Consider the following 21,067-nt stretch of genomic DNA (forward strand, 5'->3'; position numbering starts at 1 on the left):
ATGAGAAACCACCGCCATCTCCTCCTCCTCTCGACTCATCAACCTGGCACGGACCAAGCTCCAAGGATTCAACTCCAAAAGATCGAGCGGGCGAATCATCTAGACAAGCTTGTTACCATTGGAAGAAAGCTTTGGCTCGCTCTTGCATTTCTTGGAGAGACTCCTCCACCCCGGGCCGCCACAGCACATCCTGATCGTGTTGGACGAGCGAGAAATCAATCCCTGGGAACTCCGCTCTGTAGGAGCTGATATCACGCCTGCGATGCGCTGCCGAATGAGCCTGGCGCGCGCGAGAGGACATTAGTAAACTCTGGAACAAAAAGACGAGAGAGAGGCCCTCACAATGTGCTCACGACAAAGCTCTTGCGCTACAAATGGTGGAGACTTTGTCGATGGCTTTGCTCTTGTGCAAGGATTCGTCTTCCCTTTCTTCATGAGGATCGGCTTTGCTTCACCATTGTCGTCGTAAATCTCTCGCTCGCCAAACACCCCAGCGGCTGTTTGCAGTGTCCTGTTTGTTTTGCAAGTAAAAAGAAGTAAGAAAAGTTAGATCGAAGCGAGCTTACCTTGTCATTGGAGAGACTACAACTAATCCGATTTTGCTATCCAGTCCGCTCGCTACAACCATTTGACGACACTTCTCGACCTGATTGATTTAGAACGATAGAAACTTAGAACGAAGGAAAAAGGACAGAGTTTTTCTTTTTTTCATTCATTCTATACCTGTAGCCAGCCAGTAGGAGTGAGACTGGCATCAAACCTGTAGGATGGAAAGATGCGGGACAAGATGGATAGCCAAATGGAGCTCAAGAGTTGCAAGAGACGCCCAAGTTTGATAGTTCGCCATCCTCCAAAAAGAATCAAGCGCCGGAGCTCCGTGAGAGTTGTTCTCGCGAGGTTGTGGTAGCCTTGAGCGTGACGAATCTATAAACCAGGAATGGAAACACGCGCTAGCAAAGTTTTCACAAACCAGGTGTATCGTTTTGTACTGAGTCGCCATCTCTGGAGCTATAGGGTTACCTCAGGGTTATTAAGTCCTTTTCAATATGATGTTATTTTACCAGCATTCGCATAGAATGGACAAAAACGATGGCGTTTCGGCAAGCTACAAAGGTATGGAGCGAACGTGATCATCAAAACAGCTGGAGAATCCTCGGGATTCAGTGGTCGCGCCGTCGCTCTCCAAGTCGAGCGGCATAATTTAATCCCTCGTTTCGTTCTTCAACAGAACGAGCTCGGCGATGTCTATCTTACGTGCTGTTCGAGCGGTGAGTTGTGTCAGGGACAAACATCCGATCGACGAAATCTCGAGGTAAGATATGAAATGGACTGATACGCTGTGGTCTTAACGATCTCGAGGTTGATGGTGGTTGCACGAGCTACTTCTTGGCTGCTATATAAACTCGCCCCTTTGGAACACATCCGAAAAAGCATAGAAAAATGGCTGCATTGAAGTTCTTCTTCGAGGCTCTCTTTCTGGCCGCGATTTTTATCCTCCAGGCTCTCTGCGAGCCTCAGGGTTCCAAGGGAGTCACCAGTCGATTCGTGAGAAAGCTCCAAGACTCTGGGGATTTGCCAGAGACGAGCGAATGGTTCATCACTTTCGACGCAACTTTGAACCTTCCCGAACAGGTAACTCCTCAAGCGAGCTTTTGTGTTAGTCTCGCGTTGATGATCTGATCATCTCTTCTTGGAAAGGTTCACTTGACGCAAGGAGATTACATTGGCCAAACAACGACGGTCTCGTGGGTAACTTGGGCCAACTCCAGCGGCAACATCGTCCAGTATGGAAAGAGCAAAGACAGCTATACAAGCAGCGTCCAAAGCGATGTCACAACGTACACATACGGCGACTACACATCTGGCTTTATCCACCATGCCAAATTGGAGGGACTCGATGTAAGCCTCGCAAAACTCCATCTTTGTTTGGTTGAATCTTGGAACGAACCTAACCGTGACCGTCGTTTTGTCTATAGTATGGGACCACCTATTTCTACAAGGTTGGAGATGGAAGCTCTTCTCGGGAATTCTCATTCACAACTCCTCCAGAAGTTGGTCCGGATGCTGCTCACGTTTTTGGGATCACAGGTAGCTTTAGTCGATTTCTAGAGCTTTTAACCGAGATTTCTCCTCTTTTTCTTTCTTGAAGCTGATCTCGGACAGACTATAAACTCTGCTCAAACAGTTGCTCACTACACACGAAGTGGCGGCCAGACGATGCTCTTCGTAGGAGACATGTCTTACGCTGATAGATACAGGAGCAACAGCCAAGTGAGATGGGATATATGGCTTCGCCTCCTGGAGAACAGCACCGCGTTCCAGTCGTGGATGTGGGTGGCGGGCGATCATGAGATCGAGGCCAAAGGCAACAGCGTAAGAACTTACGAGGCCAAACAATTTCCTCCATTTTCCTCCCATCTGAAAGTTTCGATCTTGCCAGGGAGAGACCGAGAAGTTCAAAGCTTTCAACAAAAGATTTCCAGTGCCTTACCAAGCATCCGGGAGCACGTCGAGCTTGTATTACGCGTTCAAGAGAGCCTCGGCTCACTTCATCGCAATCTCATACTACGATGACTATTGTAAGCATGCAATTCCAATTCTTTTCCCAGCACTTGAAAACTCTAAACATGTTTGTTTTTCTCCTGGATAGCTCAAGGTAGCACTCAGTACCAATGGCTACAAACCGAGCTCTCAAAGGTGGATAGAAGCACGACGCCATGGCTGATTATCTTGGAGCACGTCCCATGGTACAATAGCAACACACACCACTACCAGCAGGGAGATGAAATGCGCTCTGTGCTCGAGCCTCTCATCGTTAATGCCAAGGCCGACATATTCTTTGCTGGTCACGTCCATGCCTACGAGCGCACGGTAGAAAAATGTGAACTATTTTCCCCTGAAGAAACTGTCGACATTCTTTCGCTTTTTCCAGTTTCGTGCTTCAGCGCTGAATTGCTCTGGCGGCTGTAGCGATGAAAACGCTCCCGTTTACATCAACATTGGAGATGGTGGAAACTCGGAAGGCCTGGTTGGAAGGTGAGTGATTGTTCTTTCGTTCTAAAGGTTTCTTTGTTTGCTCATCAAGATCGTATATATGTAGTTTTGTGAGCCCCCAGCCGAGCTATTCTGCATTTCGGGAAGCAAGCTATGGATTTGCGACGCTGGACATCAGGAACAGGACTCATGCTTTGTACAATTGGCACCGAAACGACGATGGCGATGCCGTCGTAGCAGACTCTACATGGATTATCAATCGCGTCTCCTCGTAGTTTAAAAATTCAAGCTGCTCAACCAGCAGACTATCTTACAGAATGTAAATCAGGCCCAAACCCTGTTTCGCTTTATCAAGTCGGAGGTTTTGAGTTTGTCTATCTTGGCTGCGAGGATGAAATCATTTTCTGTGAGGCCACCTGCGCAAAAATCACAGGTTTCTTAGCGATCGACAAAAAACAAGAAAAGAAATCCTGAGAAGGGAGACTACCAAGTGACTCCGTCCATATGTCGACTTTGGCCCTGTTTTTCCGATCGAGCGAGAGGCTGGGGAAGTAATTCTCGGCCTTGGCTACAGCGGCAATCCTCTGGAAGAGCTCCACTCCAGCGCTAAAACTCGCCAAGTTCCATTCGCCCTGTAGCTTCAAGCAGCCATCCTCGTTTATGATCCTCCATCCCACCACCTATCCAATGGAAACGTTACAAAAGAGGAAAAAGAAAACAATTTGGCATGCCTTGCGAAGAAATTCCTTGGCCTCTTTCTCGGTCATGGCTGTTGCACCACGGGGAAGCTCAGCGCAAGATTTCTGGGCAATCTCCACCGGGCGGGAGGGAACAAGGATGATGTGCTCGGTGCTAGCATTCCCAAGAACCTTGTCCCCAAATTTGCTCTCCAGCTCCTCCGGGAATGGATCCCTGGCTCCAAGTTCGATGTCCTTCCCTGCTGCTGTGGCTCGGACGAGCATTACCTTGCGTGTACCACAGGCGGGAAGCTGGAATGAAGTCGAAGATGACGGCATTGCCACGCCAAGAAGAGCCATCGCCATGGCCTTCAATTTTCGACAAACACATTCTTAAATAAGATTTCATAATTATTTATTATTTAGATATTTCTTGTTTATTCAGGCTTTTTGTTTATATCACTCAATTAGGGTTGAAATTTTTGAGCCATTCATTTCAAATCATTTCATTTGCTTATTTAGTTTAGATAATAATCTTTCATATATATTCATAGACATTTATTTTATTGAAAAAATTAATATTATAGCTGTTTATAGTTTATAATAACAAGATAACGGTCACTCAATGTGAAGAGAATTAAAATATATCAAAAGCTTCTCTTTTGATTATCAGGAAAACAATCTCTTCAGATCCAACCACTCACTGTTACCATTTTATAAAGGGGGTGAACACTTTGGTGGTGCTTCTTCATCTTTTAGAAATCTAACTTAAGATATATGATCTCAAGTAGAAACTTCCAATTGATACATAGAGCTCATAAAATCTACAATAACACTTCAATAACTTCAACACCTTCAAATCGGCATTGTACACGAACCAATTGAATTTACAGTGTAGTAAACCTCAAATTTAGAGTGGAAGTGATCATTTATATACCAAGAAACCAATTGCCAAAAGATCGTCTACATCACTACCAGCAGCGTTTTCTCTGTCACTCCAGAAGTCCAGCAGTGCCAGGTAGCCACCGGGAGCTCGAGCAGCTGCATCGTGTCCAGCGTCTGCTACAACTCTGTTGACACGAGCGAGATCTGGCTTTCTCCAAAGTCTTTGGCCTTGCTTCGTCACGACTAAGAAACTCGAGAGCGCTTTTGGTGGACACTCTTCCCATCCTGGCGCATTCACGAAGCATCATAAAACATAGAGAACGGACCTATCACCAAGGTCTCATAGCTTGAGCAGTAGGAAACGTGATACTTGAGTAGAACAGGTGTGTGCTTAAGCCAGAAGGGCGATCAAAGCTTGAAACTATCACGGGAAAGTAGAGAGGAACATACATTTAGTCAGGGATCAAGTGTCTTGCGAGTAACATCATGGAGCAAAGTAGCAGGCACAGGCTCTGGAAAACACGTAGGCTAGATAAGCACTTGTTCTTGTGCCATTTCTCTGAGACCTGGTTCCAGAGGTTTGGACTGTGGCTGCTTGACCTCAAGAGATCTCAATCAAATGACCCTTTAGATCCCTTTCGTCTCCCTTTTCTCCCGCTCTGTATATAACTAGGACGAGAGAAACCCTTCCTAGAGTCGTGCAGCGATGTTGAAAGCAGCAAAGCGCGAGAAGGTGTCACAGGACGTGGAAGGCCCCTACTGTAAGATCGGTGTGTCGTGTATGCAGGGATGGCGCTGGTTCATGGAGGACGCTCACGCCGTCGTTGCCGACCTTGACACTAAAGGTATGGCATATGTGGGAGTCTTCGATTCCCACATCTCTCCAAGAGCAGCCCAGTTCTGCGCCCAGAACATGCACGCTCGCATCCTAGATCGCGCTCCTCTCGATGATCTCGGCCTCGTCCTCCACAAATCCTTCATGGACATGGATGGGGAGTTCCGGGGCACCATAAAGGACCCATCGGATCCAGACTCGGTGTTTCGTGCCGGGGGCTGCACGGCCACGGTGGTGCTGCTGAGCGACCGCGGCACAAAGGTGACGGTGGCGGGCGTGGGCGATTGCCGGTGCGTGGCTTCCAGGGCCGGGGTGGCGGAAGAGCTGAGCCGGGATCACAAACCGGACCTCCCTGACGAGAGAGAGCGCATCGAGGCCGCGGGTGGCAGCGTTACTTTCGGGCGGCTCAAGGATCTCAACGTGAGCAGGGGCATCGGGGACTACCGCCTCAAGATCCCGGCCGACCTTCCGCCTGAGAAGCAGCAGCTGAGCGCAGCACCGGAGATCAGGGAGGCGACGGTGGTTGGTGATCCGGGGATTGAGTTTGTGGTGGTTGCGTCGGATGGTGTTTGGGAGTGCCGATCCAGCCAGGAGGTGGTGGACTTTGTGCGTGGCAAGCTGATGGAGAGTGAGAGCCAAGGAGGGCCATTGGTATCAAGGATTTGCGAGGAGCTTATGGATTCTTGTGTTAAGGCTAAGAATCCCAAGGATAAGGACGAGCCAGGGACAACGGACAATATAACTATGGCCATCCTCGTTCCAGTGCCAGCATGCGTTTGAGCTTATAAATCAAGGTGGGGAATGGGGAAATCGTGCTTTGTATCTCGCGCTCCAATACTATGTGTGCGAAAAATTTTAGGAAATTTTTTAGGAAACTGAAAACCTTGTAAGCAGCCTTTTTCAAATAGGAGTCGGATACGGAACTATACGAGAATACATATATTTATTATATCTCACATATTATAACAAACACTGTTGTGAAAATATAATATAACTTTCAGAGAGGTATTAAATTAATAAGAATATACTTAAAATTATGGACAAATAAATTGTCAATACTAAAGGAATTTAAGAATTTTTTGACAACATCAAAGAAAATAAAGTTTAAAATAGGCATAGTCACAAGTATTAAACTCTTTTAGTTTGGTTAGTCTTGAGAAAATATATGGCTTTAAGCATTTTGTTATTGATTTTATCCAGATTAGTTAATGCACCTGAAATCGGTTTTAGACCAGAGGATACAGATCTTATAAATTCAAATACTACAACTAGGATTATATCAAATTTACTTTTAATAATAAATGTCAGAGTTCCTCGTCATGCAACACTGCCAGTAGGTCAAAATATAGTAGGTAGAATAGATTTGGATGATGAAATATATGGTAGAATAACTGTGTATGTACAAATATGGCTTTACAGCCGGGAGAGAGGGAAAAGCTATAGGTATTGTTCTGCTAATCCTACTGGAGAGCGTGTTAACACTGATGAAATGTTACGAGACTTGGTTAACTTAATAATGTATTATCGCCCTGCTCTTATAAGTTTAGGTTCTAGATTGATTGCTATAACATCAGGGATTTATGGTATTTATTACTGGGTTAGAAATACAAATTTACCTCATTCTATAAAATCTAGCTTTAGACCATCAAATCAGCTTAACAATTTTAATGATTGTCATATTTCCTTGAGTACATTAATTAGCTTTACACTTTATAATACTTTATTAGAATTTCAATTTATAACATCTCCAAATAAAAAAGCACACCTTTATTTACATCCTAACTGCAAATTAGAATTATATATCGGACATGAATCAAAGTGGTTCATATCACGAAATGACATCAACTGTTATCTTATATTACAAGAGGATGGTAATCTCGTTTTATATAATGTAAATAAGAAAGCTGTGTGGTCACCAAATAAGTATTGTAATATCCAGCCAAATTGTGTCATGAATACTTATCTTTCTTTACAAAATAATTGTAATCTAATTTTGTACCAAAATAACCAGGATATATTTTCTAAAGTACCAAGAGTTAAAACCCTTTGGTCAACTGATACATTTTGTAATTGAAACAACAAGAGGAAGGGTTTGTATAAACTGTTTATTGAATATTATAGTGTTATTTTTATTTAATAATCCAATTGATCAAATGCAAATTTAAAATTATAGAGATTAACTTTATTGCATAAGATGGTAGAATATACTAGGAAGTGTTTGAATAACAACCGTTAGATAGTAAAATATTCTAGAATTTCCAAGCATATTTTAGATATATTCACTAACAAATGAAAAATTTCAAAACTAAGTATTGTAATTTATTTTTATAAAAAAAATTAAGATACATTGAAGGTCATGGTGACTCAGGTTCAAATCTAATTTCAGGCTCTTGAGTTGGGATCACTTATTCTAAAGAATATTATTCATACTACTTTAGAAACAATTCACTTATGAAATCACTGTTCAAATGCAGAATAAACATGTTTGACACTGGCGATTCAGCTTCCCTCCTGTGTACACTCAACCAAGCCACAGCAGCAGCAGGGAAAGAGATCAAATTTGGAGCCACAAGGATTGCGAGCGCCGAGCACGTCACCCTTGCCCAGTGGAGATCGCGGCCCAGAAAGCTTGAGCTGTTGGTGTAAACGAAAATGGCTGCTTGAAGCTATGAGAGGATTGCGCCTGTAGCCAGGGCCGAGAATTACTTCGACGAGTCACTCCAACCTCGTTATATTTTTCCGTTTGTTCTGTGCATTAATATTAGCTAGCAGTCAACACGCTGACCGACAACAGTTTCTTCATGAGAAGCACCTCTTGCATTGCGCGCCTCCTTTTCTCACCTTGCAAAGTTTCTGATAAAATGATCGAGCCTTCCCTTTATGTGGTTGTTTCGTCCAAGAAACAATGCTCGTCTTCAAGGATCTCCATTTTAAATCTGTGCTTGTCTTGGTCATTCACTGGATCTTACAGGTTGAGTCGCATTACGCGGTAACACAATACAAAAGAAAAACCGACACAGAAAAAAAGAGAAAGAAGAACTCACCATGTGGTGCCTTTTGCAGACGAAGAACTGGATTAGCCACGGAGGAGACCTGGGAAATCGACGCTATGCAGCGAGCGAGCACAAGATCAACTTAGAAACCGCACCTTCGCTCGCTCTCCGGTGGAGATATGTCACCCAGGGAGATGTCTCGGCTACACCGGCGATTCACGACTGCGCGGTGTATGTACCAAGCTGGAACGGCATCGTGGCTGCAGTGGCCATGGACGGGGCTACGCTGTGGCAAACCAACTTGTCGCAAGTCACAAGCTTGCACCCGGCCGTGTCGAGAGCAACGCCCGTGGTAACCAAGCGATGTGTGTTAGTCGGCCTTCGCGGACCTGCGAGAGTTCTTTGCCTGGATCGAATGACCGGAGATCTCTTGTGGATGTCACCGGACCTGGAACTGGCACCACACTCAATGATCACAATGTCAGGAACGGCATACGATGGGTACGTAAGAAGAGCTACTCACCGTTTCGAGGATTTCCGAGTCATAGCAGCCGCTTTGATGCCTGCTTTGCAGAGCTTACTACGTAGGAGTGTCGTCCATGCAGCAGCACGCGAAATCATGTTGCACCTTCCAAGGCTCCTTCCACAAACTGGACCTCCAAACTGGCCAAACGGTGTGGTCGACGTACATGGTTCCTCGGGACAGCCAGTACACGGGAGTACCAGTGTGGGGAAGCAGTCCTGCCTTGGACGAGCGCAGAGGCCTCGTCTACATCGCTACCGGGAGCGTTTTCTCTGTCCCTTCAGAAGTCCGGCAGTGCCAGCAAGCCACCGGAAACTCGAGCAGCTGCATCGTGCCCAGCGTCTGCTACAACTCCGTCGTCGCCGTTGACACGAGAGACGGAACTATCCGGTGGTGCAGTAGGATGACGATGAGCGAGATCTGGGAGAACGCCTGCCGGAGCATTCGTCCTCCACCAAACTGTCCTCCACGGCCAGATCCAGACGCTGACTTTGGAGAAAGCCCCATGCTCGTCACCATTCAGCAACAAGGAGCATTGAGAGATGTTGTCGTCACTGGACAGAAGACTGGCTTCGTGTGGGCTCACGACCGAGAAACTGGAGAGCTCGTCTGGCATGCGGTACTGAAAAGCTTTTGCCTTCGTAGTAGTGAACTTTGATCGTTGTAGGTGGCTGGACCCGGCGGAAGCGGAGGTGGAGCGAACTGGGGATCAGCAACGGACAACTCTCGAGTCTTCACAAACATCGCCAACAGTGACCGCCAATCTTTCCTCCACGAGCCATCGCAGCTTGTAACCACGGGAGGTGGCTGGGTTGCGATGGCTGCTACAACTGGACGCTTGCTCTGGTCCACTCCCAATCCAACCGGCCAGCCAGCCTACGGTCCCGTCACTTACACACACGGAGGTGTTCTTCTGTGCACGTCCTTCGACAGCAATGGCCATGTCTATGCCATCAACTCCTACAGCGGAGAAATAATCTGGAACGCTACCACTGGCTCGACTGTTTACGGAGGCTTCTCGGTTGGTTGCGGCTGTGCCTTTGTCGGAGCAGGCTATGCTTCGACACCAACGGGCCTGGCTCTTGGAGGCACTCCTGGAGATTCACTGTTCGCCTTTTGTATCCCTCCCTACTAGTGCTTCGTTTTGATGAGAAGTTCCAAGGGGAGCTTCAGGAAAAAAAAACGAGCTCACTTGTCATCACCAGTAGTCCTTGCAAGAACACCCACCCGTTGCAAACGTATGAAACCGATTTGCGTCTCTGACCACGATTTGCCGATTGGAGATAGTCGATATGTACTTGAAAGCTGTGTGACAGTCGGAACACATCCGGAGATTGTTGACAACGCACAGACTCGTACCAGGAGGTGTGTTTATCAGACCGTAAACAACTGCCAGCCTTTCACTGTGGTGGAAAAGCGTTGCTTGCTTCGTTTCCTCGTCTACATTATGTAGCACCAAGCTTGTGTCTGGCACATAGCCGGCTTCCTTGATCTCCAGCGTCAACTTCCTCAGCTCTTCGTAGATCAAGTCCTTCTGTGGATGAGATTTATCGGCAGCACCAAACTCGTGTAGCCTGTTTTTCACTTCTATGCAGCTCAGGCCCGGTTCCTTCTTCACACCTCGCCTTTCCATGAGTCGCCTCACCTTCTCAACATCGTCCCACCTTTCGAGAGCAGCGTAGAGGTTTGACATGAGAAGATAAGCGGAAGGACGTGTCGGCTCAATCTCGTAGCACTTCTCCGCAGCAATCTCGGCCCGTAGAACATCTTTCTGCAGTCTACAGGCACTAAGCATTGTTAGCCATGCTGTTAAGCCTGGCTCGAACGGCATAGCGTCGATCACTTCCTGCGCCTCCTCAAGCCTGCCTCCCCGTCCTAGAAGATCAATGACACACCTGAAGTGCTCTGGCAGCGGGAAGAATCCATGATCTGCCATTGCTATGAAGCAGTCCCGAGCCTCGTCCAGATATCCTGAGTGGCTGCATGCGTAAACCAAGCTCAGGAACGTCACGTTGTTGGGCTTGATTCCTTCCAGCTCCATTCTTCTCATCAAGTCCTTGGACTCCTCGATATGTCCGTGCTGAGCTGATCCTGCCACTATAGCCGTCCATGCTACCACGTCCATTCCTTCCATCTGATCGAACACCTCTCTTGCCTCCACCAGCTTCCCGCACTTTGCATACATGTTGACGAGTGCTGTTGCCACGATAAGCTCCCTGTCCAGTCCATTCGCCACCAAGTTTTGGTGGATCACTCTTCCCAGTGCCAGTGCCGAGGTGCTCGCGCACGCTTCCAGAACACTTATAAACGTAGCCGAGCCAGTCTTGACGCCTTCCTGCTGCATTCTCTGGAAAATCTCGAGAGCCTCCTTCCCAGACCCATCTTGAGCGTAGGCCGTAACGATAGCATTCCAGGTGATAGCATCCTTACAAGGAATCCTCTCAAATACCAACCTCGCGTTTCCCAAGCTGTGGCACCTCCCATACATATTGACGAGCGACGTCCCAACAACAGTCTCTGCTTCCAGGCCAACTTTTTCCACCATCTTGTGAATTGCGATGCCTTGCTCGAGAGCACCAAGCGTGGAGCAAGCACTGATCACGGTGCTGTACGTAAACTTGTCCGGAGGGACGTGAGAATCCATCCTCTGGAAAAGAGACAGTGCCTCCGCCTCATGCCCATTCTGGGCATACGCTGCCAGGATGATATTCCAAGAGAAGAGGTTCTTCCTGGAGATCCCATCAAACACGGCCCTCGCATTTTCCAAGCTGCCACACTTCCCATACATCTCCACCAGCAAGTTCGCAATAAACCTCTCGTTGGACCGGTTGCTGAGGAGAATGTGAGCGTGGACTCGCCTCCCCTCGTCCAAAGCTCTGAGACTCCCACACTTCTTGAGCAGTGCTGCGTATTCGTCACCGCTGACTTGGTCTGTGTAGTCCAATCTATCTACTAGCTGCTTCAAATCTCGACGACCGGTAGCTGAAGAAGAAGAGGAAGTAGAAGCTCGCGGGAGAGAAGAGTCGAAGCTTTCTTGTTGCATTTGACGCCTGCTGGAAGCCCCTGAATCCGACGTCCAAGAGGGTCTGGAGCGCTTTGTGATCCTGTTCCTTTTGCTGATTCCTGATTCATTATCACCACCACTTCCATCTGCCCATGCCCACCACGACTGTCCATCCGATTCCATGCGTGCCATCCAGCTCAAGCTGTTGTCGGAGAGAGATTCCACCACACCATCATCGAGCTTGAGAAAATCTCTCGGAGGCAATGCTGGAGAACCTGCTGTAGCATCACTTATCCCCGACTGGAAGAGTCCCGCAAACTGAGAGGCCGCGCTTTCCATTGAGGAAGAAGCTCGAGCTTAGCAAACAAACAAACAAACAAAAACAAGTTAGTGCAAGTTTCCAACTAAATTTTTGCTGTGTACCTCGTGGCCACGAATCCAAAACTTTTTAAAAGCGTCGATCAAATCCGTGTGTACCACCGGATGCATCAAAGTCAGAGGAAGCAATACTGCCAGTACCCGTGTAACACCGACTTAGCAAAGTATGAAGGAACACGAGAAGGATCGCGAGAGAAAAAAAATTCGTGTGATTGTTATCGTATATCTGGAGTGGATTTCCTTACTGTTACACACAGCTACCGTGCTTGAAATGGTGCTTGTGACAAATCCACTGCTTTCTCCAGCAACTGCGCAAATTTTCAGTCAGCTTCTAGCAAGAAAAAGAAAAGCATGGGAGAAACCTTGCTCAGAGATTTGAGCTCGCGGAAAACCGGTTGCAACGCTTTGGTATTGACTGTGGGAGGCTTCACATCGATCGGCCACACCTGGAACAAAAAAAAAAAAAACGGTGATTGTAGCTCTCGGAGAATGAAATGGCTCGAAATCTTACTAGAAACATCACACCTGGATTCCAAGAACTTTAACAGGTTTGACGAGGCCAGGGATGATGCAATCCGGGCCTGCTGCTTCCACCATAGCCTCCTCTGCCAATCCCATGCCAATTGGATCCGGATGCTGGAGATTCCCGAGTTACAAGACGAATGCGGCCCAATCCCGGGGCTTACCTTCATGATGCTGAGGGCGTAGTCGAAATTCCTGCTTTTGCTGACGATGATCGCGCTTGGAGGAGAAATTCGAGGCAGCGGAGGCTCACCGGGGCGCGACCGCCATGGCGCGTCTCCGACGAGCTGCTTCTTCGTCGTCTTCTTGCTTGACGAGCTCGTCATCGCCATAGCCAAAGAAGATTCCAGGCTCTTCCCAAGCCCTAAGTTTATGTGCCCATCGCCACCGTCGGCTTGGTAGAGAATATGGACCGTCCGATTTGAACGGTCAAGTGGAAAACAAAATGGTTTTTTGTCAATTATTTTCGCAAATTTACAAGACAAACTCTTCCTTCCGCAGCGTCATCTCGAAGCGAACGATCTGCAAGAACAGTAAGAGCAGTGAAAAAGTTTGTTCTTGCAAGAGATGGAGATGGAGAGAAGAAACTATGAAACAAAAGAGTTCCGGAACTTACGATCCAAACGAGACCGAAAACGTCGGCCTTAATGTCCTTGGCGCATCGCCCTGGAGCTTCTCCGAGATTTGCTGTAGTTCCTGAGAACCCAAACACTTTATAGAACTTGAAAAACAGCGAGAAAACACCTTCAATCCGCTGCCTGTCGACGCCAAAGACGAGGCCGAGGACGACGAAGATTTCGACGAGGAAGCCAAGGATGACGACGATGGGCTTCCAGACTTTAACAGCGGAGGTTTCGGGGCCTGGAATGCACACAAGGTTGTAGAGGAAAATGACAAGCGTGAAAAAGCTGTACCTGTTGTAAGAGATCTAGCTTGCGCTTGGATTCTAGCAAGCCGGGGCGTCCGTGCTCCAAGTCTTGCACGTACTGACACAGCAACAGAATTCCTCTGTTGGCAAAATCTTGCTTGGATTGAACTTCGCCAATCTTCGATTCCTAAACCCACAAGAACACATTCACTCCAGCATATTCTCGGCAAATCAAGCACATACCAAGCCTTCGACCATTTGCTGGACAACCTGGACGTCGCCACCGCATTTTACGACGTCGCTTCTCATGTCAAGAACCTGGAAACTATCGAAGATAAGCGAAATGAAGAAAAGGTATCAGTGTCAGTACCTGATTCTTTATAACACCTTGGACTTCGGCACTATCTTCTAAGGCTTTTGATACATCTTCTATTCGCATCGACAGGTGCCTTCGAGTTGCCTGAGTTTCACATATAGCGGGATGAGGAAAAAGCATACAGAAGACATTACCGCAAGCACTGCCGAGACTTGATCGAACTGCTTCGAAACCTCCGAAACAGCATTTGCCATATGACGCTTCGTAACATAGAGGAAGTCGGTTAGACGCCATCCCTGCAGCTTCCAAAGCTTAGAATTCGCAACACTCGCATTTAAACTTACCCGCCACCGAAAGTATCCATATCCCGCAGCGCCAACAACAACCGCGGGCACTGCGAGGGAGGAGATGTTTGCTCCTGTCAAGAACTCGAATTAGGACGACTGGCCCGAGAAAAATCAATCCCACATACCACTGCCGCTTCCAGAACTTCCATTTATAAATGTGACATCTTTAGAGGCCGCTAACTGCATGAGTTCCTGCCTTAGTCTCATGAGCTGCAAGGAGCGAGACGAAGTGAGCTCGAGAAAGAAAATTTCAATCGGCAACCTGTCCAGCCAATTCGGTAGTTTTGTCTGAAACCTTCGCAGACACATCCCCGTCCTCTAGATGCTTGGAGATGACCTAAACGCGAGAAAACTTCTATCAATCTCCTCAAAACTATCTGGAATGATCGTCTACCTTGGAGAGGTCTGAGATGAAGTCCGTGAGGCGGCCATTATTCACAAGGAACGTTCCCGTCAGTCCTGCAAGAATCACCGCGTGAGAAGGCGGCGCCGAGCTCGATCGAATCGCGCGCTTACCGGCACCAACGAGAATCAGCACCTTGACGGTCGAGACGCCGGCCTGGAGCGCCATCGCGAGCTGGAATCAAAGAAGAGACCCAGGCATTACGCCCAAAATCTGGCACAAACCCTAGTAGCAGAGTTCCAAGCCCTAGAAAATGTTTTAACAGTACCCTTAGAACATTAGCCTTTAGTCAAACAAAAGCTAAATTCATTCTTCTTCTCTGGTCAACGAAAGTCAAAGGAAGGTTTGACCATCCTTGTTGTACACGACAAGCGATGGAGTTCATCCATTACCTCACACACCTACACGCGAAAAGAAAAGAAACTAAAAATTTTAGTGAAGTGACCAACAACCTCTCTCGAGCTCTCTCGCGCGATCAATCCAGCAGAGAATTTTCCCCCATTCTCCTCTTCCACCATCGCCTCTCTTTCTTCTCCGCCATGGAATCGCTCATCGCAATCATCCCGGCATTGCTTATCCTTTTGCAGCGAAGCAGCGCCCAGATCCCTTGCGCGCCTCCATCCACGTCAATTTGCCCCGGGAGCTCCTGCTGTGGAAAGAATGGCTACTGCGGGATTGGAGAGAGCTACTGCGGCATTGGCAATTGCCTCTCACAGTGTCCGCTCGCGTACTATCCCCCGCCGGAGCTCCCCGCGGGAGGCTACTACTACTACTATCCTCCGCCAGAGTTTCCAGTGGAGGAGACGATTGAGCCGGTCGACCGCGGCCACCATAGCATAGCGTGGTGGCTCGGGATAGTTGCCGCGGTGGCTGTGGTAGTAGCAGGGATCCTCGCGGTTTGCTGGCTGGTAACTCGCTCTGTCTCCAGGCATCGCAAGTGTGAGTGTGATTCGTGATCTTTCTCTCAACTTTCTTCGCATGATCTCTTTCCCGATGAGAGTGATGCCTGTAAGTAATTTGGCTCTCCAAGGAGATAAGTTGCGACATTCTTCACGACATTTCGGGGTCGTGTTCTTATCTTGTCATGGATTCAAAGCAAAGTTTTCTTTTTCTTTCACTCTAGCTTGCGTGCCGATCTAGAGCTTTGATGTTAGAGTTTTACGAGCCAGGCAAGCCTGGATAGATCCGTGAGGTTCACTCGTTGGGAGGTAGACGTCGTGATCAAACTGCAAATGGATGGAAGCGAGAAATTTCAGAGGAGAAATGGGGACAAAAAGTACCTTCACACCAACAGTGGGCATGTTGACAGGCAAAAAATGGAGATTTGGCATGTTTAATTCGATCGAGCTGACTTCGGGGACACTGAAAGCTTAAAGAATGACAGAAAGAAACAAGCATGAATTATATACTCGAACCTTCGCAACACCTCTTGTGCCATAAGATAGAGCGTGTTCTGCACGGAGGGGCTGTAGACTCCACTCTTGGATGGCCCAAAGAATGTTTCAAAGAGAGTTCTTGTGACTTTGTCATAGGTTCCAGTGTAGCACGATGGCTTTCTCGCATATCTGTCAACAAAAACAAGTTTTTTTATGCGTAGAAATGTTTTTCTTCACCTCCATTTTGCGGTGACCGTCGAAGCAAGCAAGCGCTCTCTCACTTCAGGAAGAAGCGTGAATTTATCGCGAATAAACCCCTCAAAGCCGGACTAGAAGATCACCGAAAGTTGGTACTTTTCCTTCGATGGTTATGAGATCCACACACCTTGGTTGTTTTGAGCAAGCTGAGGTCCGTGAATCCAGAGACCACGTCCACGCTAGATTTGTCTCGAGAGATGGTGATCTCCGCGGTTCTTTTTTGAGATCCAAGCTTGAAACCTGGTGAGGAAAAACCATAAGAACTCTGAAAGAAGAAAAACTTTTAACCGTGTTGGTGTGGGATTCCATCGATCGAGACGCGTTCCCAGTTGTTTTGGACGAGAGAGACGCAAGCTCCAGTCACCTGTGCAGCGTTTGTTTTACGTGAAAAGCCACACTCAAGAAAGATGTGTGCCTACCTCTTTGTATGTATCGAGGAAGTGAGAGGCAAGCTTGATCCCAAAAGTTTCTATAGACACCGGCTGGTGACAGAGCTTGGCGAGAGCATACACCTTTTTTCACAGGATATGTTGGGTAAGTGGATCCAGCCAAAACAAAGAAAGATATATAAGGCTTAACTGTGTTCTTGATGGAATCAGTGGCCACGATGCTGGAATTGTCGCCGGCGGAGTACGCAGGGATGCAATCCGAGGAGAGAATGATCGAGATTGTCCACTCCACAAACTCGTGATCTTTGCCATCGCCGCGCCACACGCGAGCAACACGAACTCTCGCCTTGCCGTGGCATTGCTCCTTCACTACGATCTCGTCAGCCATGGATTGGTTCTATCGAAACCCCTAAAAATGAATAGGACATCTCACTGTTGGCTGTAATGGCCCAGTAGCTATCGAAAGTGGCGATGCTGCCCACAAAATCTGGATACCTGGGCAGGCGATCGCTGTTGGTGGGCTCTCTCGCAATGCTCCAAGTGGCGAACCCACGATGAGAGAAACGTGAAAAACGATCGCGAGTTTGATGATGACCAAGAGTTGGATAGACAAACACTATAAGCATCACCAAGAAGGATAAAACTCATGGAGATGGCTGCAAGCATTGTCCCCCAGGCCACCACGTCCTCATCCGATCAAAGTCTCTCCCAGATCGTTGAGATGACGACGATCCCATGCGAGCCCGGGCTTCTTCCACTCGCCCAATCTGCGCATAGCCAGTGATCAGCATGTCAGGTGAGCTGCACAGCCTCCTGTGAAATCATCCGCTATCCATGGCTCCGTGCTGCTCGTAGCTGGAGATCATCCCGGTCCAAGACTGGGATTCCTGGCTTTTAATCCAGATGCCCCCTATGAGCATATGCGGTGATCATGGCGGTACACTGGCCGGGCGCCTTTGTCTAAGAATGTTCTTGCTTTTTAAGTCAGAATATTTCAACAACGTCTAAATGATGTCATTAGAAGGCATGTGCTGTGAGCATTAGGTGCCAGGTTATGACATTCCTGTGGGAGATTCAATGAGTAAACTTTCTTGCATTGGCAGTGTTTTGCGAAGAGATCATCTTTCTAGTTATTTGAAGAGCCATTTGCAAAACTCGCGTAACCACATAGTGTCAATATTGGTTCCCTTTACAATTCGAGTTAGGTCTTCATGATCAAAAAGTTCTTTTCAACGTATCAATCTGGGGGCATTACTGTTCCTTTAATAGAATTGATATCAACTTTATTTTTTGAATTTGAATCCCATTTGAATTGGACTTTAAATCCCACCTTTAAATACAATATACGTTTGTAAACTTGATGAGGGGTGTACAAATCTTATAGGTGGTGGTTAAAATATAGAGTTGGACAGTCATCTCTACTTTGATGGAGATATATATTACAAAATGACTAGAAAATTCAGTAAACATGGTTTGACAATTGAAGTGCTTGTGGGAAATTAGATAATTATTCAATTAAACTTTTTTGCCATTTTGTAACATGTTCCATCAAAATCCATTATAGATGACTGTCCATCTTCATGTTATTTAAATTTGGATAGTCATCTCTACTTTTGGAGATACCCATGTTATAAAACGGCTAGTAAACATGGTTTGAGAACAGAAGTTAATTATCTCAAAACCTTATCAAAAATTAAATAATAATTCTATTTTTGGTAAGTTATTTAGGTTTATTCCAGGATATTTCTTAATCTAATAACTATGATTTTGTACCCCTAAAATTTCTCTAATTAATTTGTAATCAATTTTAAATTTTAATCTTCTGTACTTATACTAATTTAAATCATGTTAACAAAATTGGATTGATCGCTGTGAGCAACATTGGTTTCCACCTCTCCCCACCCTAAGCCAAGAAGGAAGTGGTGGGGTTTCCCAAACCACCACACTCACTACACTCTCTATAAAAACTATGCATAAAGAATAAAAATTAAAATCTTAGGCTAATGATTTTTCATTCTTGTGTTTTTCTAAGAAAGTGGCAACTCATTATTTCCATATAATAAAATTAATTATTTTATAATGCAAGATATAGGATAATACGGTGTCAATCTTCACTATCTTCTTGTTTAAAGCTCAATAATCAATGCACATCCATATTGAACCTTTTTTTTTTTTACAAGAAAAATAAGAGCACCAAAAGAAGATTTATTAGGCTTGATAAACCCATAGAAATAAAGAAAAATAAAGAAAGAAGAAAGAAAAATATAAAAGAGAAAAGAGAGAGTGAGGCTAAAATCTAAATAAAATGGATCCCAACCTATATAACTTTATACTATAATTACCTTTTGGCAATTTAAATGAAATAAGAGAAGAGAGGATGCACTAGTTAAGGATGTAAGTGGGTGAATGAAAGGTGAGAAAATTGCTTAATCAATGATATAATGTGTAATTTATAAAAGTGTGAAAGGTAATGCATGAAATTTTATTCAGAGCATATGTAAAATTTCTATAAATCTATGTAGGACAACCACCTTCATGCCAATACTAATGGCCCCTCTCATGGCCTGGATGAGGCCATCTATAGTCTCATAAACCCAATGTTCTAGCATATCAGTAAAATATTCCTTAAAGCACTACATTATTATCCTTTATAATTGATCTTTAGACAACACTATAAGAAGTATGCATCCCTTTCTCGTGCCATTACTAAAGCTAGATGTCTTGACATGCAAAGGGTTAATCCTTGAAGCAAATATCATTTCCTTCTTAATTTTTTCTAGCTTAAACTGTCTATTGGCTTAGTTGATGGACTTTTTCTAAGCAACCTCCCAAGCTCTAGAAAAAATTTGTGACATGAATGGTTGAATCTCAAAACCATTATGATGGGAGCTCAAAATAGAACTTGAGGATCACAACCATGATCTTGTGTTTCCTCAAATACAATGGGGATCATTTCTCTTCAAACACCAATATTTCCTCCTCACTGCCTAAGACCAAGAATTAAGTGGCTCTACTCAAATGAATTGAGGAGTGGGAGCAGAAACTCCTCAACAGATCTTGATATAAATTTATAAAAAAGACTATAGTAGAAGATTACTTTGATCAGTAGTGCCTAAGATCCTAATATGTTTGGTTAGAGTTCTTGGGAAGAATGTGATAATTTACAGAGCTTCACTTGCTCTATAAAATTAAAAGCTCTAAAGTGGCCTTTTCTTCACATGTCCCAAGCTCCCCTAGGTAAAATCCCTTTTAAAGAATGAATCAGATAAATGGCTCTACCATCATCAAATAATTACTAATAGATTTTTGCCAAATGTCCAATTTATCATTTGTAAATTTTACATATGACTTTTTCATGCTTTGTAAATTGCCTGCCACAAATGACCAAAACTTTTAAAGAGTCACAAACAACCAGCTATATAGTCTCTATAATAGTATCAAAGAAAAGGTGGTGGATTATCTACACAAAAAATTACCACTTACTAAAAAAGGTAGAATGGGATTGAAGCCACTCTATTAGAAGGACTTAGATGCCTCCTTATAGAAGGCCTAACTAGCCACTAAAAGTCTTAATTTACCACTAAGTTGAAATTGACGTGTTGATCTAATCAAAACTGTAACATGTAAATGATAATGGAAATTGTTGAGGCCAACTATAATATTATGGAAAAACATGGAGTGGCATTTATGGGCAACACTGTAAAAAATGATTAAAGCAATAATATTGATTATAAATGATAAAAAAGAATGCTGTGAGGAAAGTAGTAAGAGTGATAAGAGGTAAGAATTAAAACCCTAAACATGATCAAGAAAACTCAAAACTTACAGTTTGTTGAGATAAAATAGTATGAGGCTGAGAACCATAGTCTAAGAACACTCTTATAGCTATATAACCTGAAAAGAGAAACATATAAATAAGATGAGAAGACTAAAACATAAAAAGAAAAAGAAGAAAAATAAAAATTAATAAAAAGAAAAAGAAGAAAAATAAAAATTAATAAAAAAAGAAAAAGATGCTTAATGCCAGAATGGCTTGAGGTGATAATAGTGCATAGAAAAGATTATATCCTACCTGGAAGAGCATTGTTGCAAGTGTGGCAAAAGCATGCATAAATCACTTTTACCAGCTTCATCACTATGAAGCCGAAAGAAAAAAGAAATATATGCATTAGCTGGTACTGATGTGAATGACTAAGTCTTAGTGACTAGAAAAAAATTCTACTTCATGTTGAGACAACAAAAAAATGGTTGCTCTTCAAAATTGCCACCTTATAAAATATTTACTTACAGCAACTCAAA

The 21,067-nt window shown here is 45.2% G+C and overlaps 7 protein-coding genes across 8 annotated transcripts; 3 read left to right on the top strand and 4 right to left on the bottom strand.

The window, feature by feature from the left end:
* The first annotated feature begins 1,440 nt into the window (after window positions 1-1,440).
* Window positions 1,441-3,365, top strand: LOC9650598 (purple acid phosphatase 2). Its single transcript, XM_002972215.2, has 8 exons — window positions 1,441-1,632; window positions 1,699-1,899; window positions 1,977-2,088; window positions 2,150-2,373; window positions 2,441-2,579; window positions 2,651-2,871; window positions 2,933-3,036; window positions 3,101-3,365. The coding sequence occupies exons 1-8, from the start codon at window positions 1,441-1,443 to the stop codon at window positions 3,267-3,269; spliced, it is 1,362 nt and encodes a 453-aa protein (XP_002972261.1). The 3' UTR covers window positions 3,270-3,365.
* On the bottom strand, window positions 3,245-4,046 carry LOC9650599 (probable pterin-4-alpha-carbinolamine dehydratase, chloroplastic). The gene is made up of 3 exons (XM_024677493.1): window positions 3,726-4,046; window positions 3,482-3,674; window positions 3,245-3,410 (listed from the first exon to the last, which is right to left on the bottom strand). Exons 1-3 carry the CDS (start codon window positions 4,035-4,037, stop codon window positions 3,319-3,321), a joined length of 597 nt encoding a protein of 198 aa, XP_024533261.1. The 5' UTR covers window positions 4,038-4,046; the 3' UTR covers window positions 3,245-3,318.
* A 1,216-nt stretch (window positions 4,047-5,262) lies between these two features.
* On the top strand, window positions 5,263-6,288 carry LOC9651068 (probable protein phosphatase 2C 11). The gene has a single exon (XM_002972216.2). The coding sequence runs from the start codon at window positions 5,263-5,265 to the stop codon at window positions 6,169-6,171; it is 909 nt and encodes a 302-aa protein (XP_002972262.2). The 3' UTR covers window positions 6,172-6,288.
* Window positions 6,289-8,912: 2,624 nt separating this feature from the next.
* Window positions 8,913-9,798, top strand: LOC9650600 (polyvinylalcohol dehydrogenase). Its single transcript, XM_024677239.1, has one exon. The coding sequence runs from the start codon at window positions 8,984-8,986 to the stop codon at window positions 9,563-9,565; it is 582 nt and encodes a 193-aa protein (XP_024533007.1). The 5' UTR covers window positions 8,913-8,983; the 3' UTR covers window positions 9,566-9,798.
* Window positions 9,799-10,089: 291 nt separating this feature from the next.
* On the bottom strand, window positions 10,090-13,198 carry LOC9651069 (pentatricopeptide repeat-containing protein At4g21065). 2 transcript variants are annotated; one of them, XM_024677236.1, is made up of 5 exons: window positions 12,976-13,198; window positions 12,801-12,925; window positions 12,652-12,735; window positions 12,335-12,597; window positions 10,090-12,267 (listed from the first exon to the last, which is right to left on the bottom strand). In XM_024677236.1, exon 5 carries the CDS (start codon window positions 12,248-12,250, stop codon window positions 10,106-10,108), a length of 2,145 nt encoding a protein of 714 aa, XP_024533004.1. In that variant the 5' UTR covers window positions 12,251-12,267; window positions 12,335-12,597; window positions 12,652-12,735; window positions 12,801-12,925; window positions 12,976-13,198; the 3' UTR covers window positions 10,090-10,105. The 2 variants fall into 2 exon arrangements, with proteins under 2 accessions (XP_024533004.1, XP_024533003.1); XM_024677235.1 differs by having other exon boundaries at window positions 12,815-12,925; window positions 12,976-13,197.
* A 47-nt stretch (window positions 13,199-13,245) lies between these two features.
* Window positions 13,246-15,001, bottom strand: LOC112347053. Its single transcript, XM_024677237.1, has 12 exons — window positions 14,859-15,001; window positions 14,737-14,801; window positions 14,605-14,679; window positions 14,468-14,552; window positions 14,340-14,413; window positions 14,190-14,291; window positions 14,050-14,139; window positions 13,923-13,997; window positions 13,726-13,866; window positions 13,556-13,672; window positions 13,428-13,507; window positions 13,246-13,333 (listed from the first exon to the last, which is right to left on the bottom strand). The coding sequence occupies exons 1-12, from the start codon at window positions 14,911-14,913 to the stop codon at window positions 13,315-13,317; spliced, it is 978 nt and encodes a 325-aa protein (XP_024533005.1). The 5' UTR covers window positions 14,914-15,001; the 3' UTR covers window positions 13,246-13,314.
* Window positions 15,002-15,814: 813 nt separating this feature from the next.
* Window positions 15,815-17,693, bottom strand: LOC9651070 (uricase-2 isozyme 2). Its single transcript, XM_024677238.1, has 9 exons — window positions 17,264-17,693; window positions 16,959-17,177; window positions 16,799-16,891; window positions 16,668-16,743; window positions 16,507-16,619; window positions 16,359-16,450; window positions 16,161-16,310; window positions 16,026-16,107; window positions 15,815-15,971 (listed from the first exon to the last, which is right to left on the bottom strand). Exons 2-9 carry the CDS (start codon window positions 17,154-17,156, stop codon window positions 15,882-15,884), a joined length of 894 nt encoding a protein of 297 aa, XP_024533006.1. The 5' UTR covers window positions 17,157-17,177; window positions 17,264-17,693; the 3' UTR covers window positions 15,815-15,881.
* Window positions 17,694-21,067: the final 3,374 nt, after the last annotated feature.

The sequence above is a fragment of the Selaginella moellendorffii genome, unplaced genomic scaffold, assembly GCF_000143415.4.
Source record: "Selaginella moellendorffii unplaced genomic scaffold, v1.0 SELMOscaffold_19, whole genome shotgun sequence".
Taxonomy (NCBI): domain Eukaryota; kingdom Viridiplantae; phylum Streptophyta; class Lycopodiopsida; order Selaginellales; family Selaginellaceae; genus Selaginella; species Selaginella moellendorffii.

What these genes read in the sequence shown, in the direction of transcription:
- LOC9650598 (XM_002972215.2), top strand. Translation starts at nt 1,441, where the DNA reads ATGGCTGCATTGAAGTTCTTCTTCGAGGCTCTCTTTCTGGCCGCGATT. An exon ending in CCAAATTGGAGGGACTCGAT is followed by an intron (nt 1,900 to 1,976) that starts GTAAGCCTCGCA and finishes TTTTGTCTATAG; the next exon opens with TATGGGACCACCTATTTCTA. An exon ending in TCGGAAGGCCTGGTTGGAAG is followed by an intron (nt 3,037 to 3,100) that starts GTGAGTGATTGT and finishes GTATATATGTAG; the next exon opens with TTTTGTGAGCCCCCAGCCGA.
- LOC9650599 (XM_024677493.1), bottom strand. Translation starts at nt 4,037, where the DNA reads ATGGCGATGGCTCTTCTTGGCGTGGCAATGCCGTCATCTTCGACTTCA. An exon ending in CCAAGGAATTTCTTCGCAAG is followed by an intron (nt 3,675 to 3,725) that starts GCATGCCAAATT and finishes TCCATTGGATAG; the next exon opens with GTGGTGGGATGGAGGATCAT. An exon ending in CATATGGACGGAGTCACTTG is followed by an intron (nt 3,411 to 3,481) that starts GTAGTCTCCCTT and finishes ATTTTTGCGCAG; the next exon opens with GTGGCCTCACAGAAAATGAT.
- LOC9651068 (XM_002972216.2), top strand. Translation starts at nt 5,263, where the DNA reads ATGTTGAAAGCAGCAAAGCGCGAGAAGGTGTCACAGGACGTGGAAGGC.
- LOC9650600 (XM_024677239.1), top strand. Translation starts at nt 8,984, where the DNA reads ATGCAGCAGCACGCGAAATCATGTTGCACCTTCCAAGGCTCCTTCCAC.
- LOC9651069 (XM_024677236.1), bottom strand. Translation starts at nt 12,250, where the DNA reads ATGGAAAGCGCGGCCTCTCAGTTTGCGGGACTCTTCCAGTCGGGGATA.
- LOC112347053 (XM_024677237.1), bottom strand. Translation starts at nt 14,913, where the DNA reads ATGGCGCTCCAGGCCGGCGTCTCGACCGTCAAGGTGCTGATTCTCGTT. An exon ending in ATGGATACTTTCGGTGGCGG is followed by an intron (nt 14,292 to 14,339) that starts GTAAGTTTAAAT and finishes TGGAAGCTGCAG; the next exon opens with GGATGGCGTCTAACCGACTT. An exon ending in AAGTCTCGGCAGTGCTTGCG is followed by an intron (nt 14,140 to 14,189) that starts GTAATGTCTTCT and finishes TGTGAAACTCAG; the next exon opens with GCAACTCGAAGGCACCTGTC.
- LOC9651070 (XM_024677238.1), bottom strand. Translation starts at nt 17,156, where the DNA reads ATGGCTGACGAGATCGTAGTGAAGGAGCAATGCCACGGCAAGGCGAGA. An exon ending in CTGATTCCATCAAGAACACA is followed by an intron (nt 16,892 to 16,958) that starts GTTAAGCCTTAT and finishes CTGTGAAAAAAG; the next exon opens with GTGTATGCTCTCGCCAAGCT. An exon ending in GCACAAGAGGTGTTGCGAAG is followed by an intron (nt 16,108 to 16,160) that starts GTTCGAGTATAT and finishes TTAAGCTTTCAG; the next exon opens with TGTCCCCGAAGTCAGCTCGA.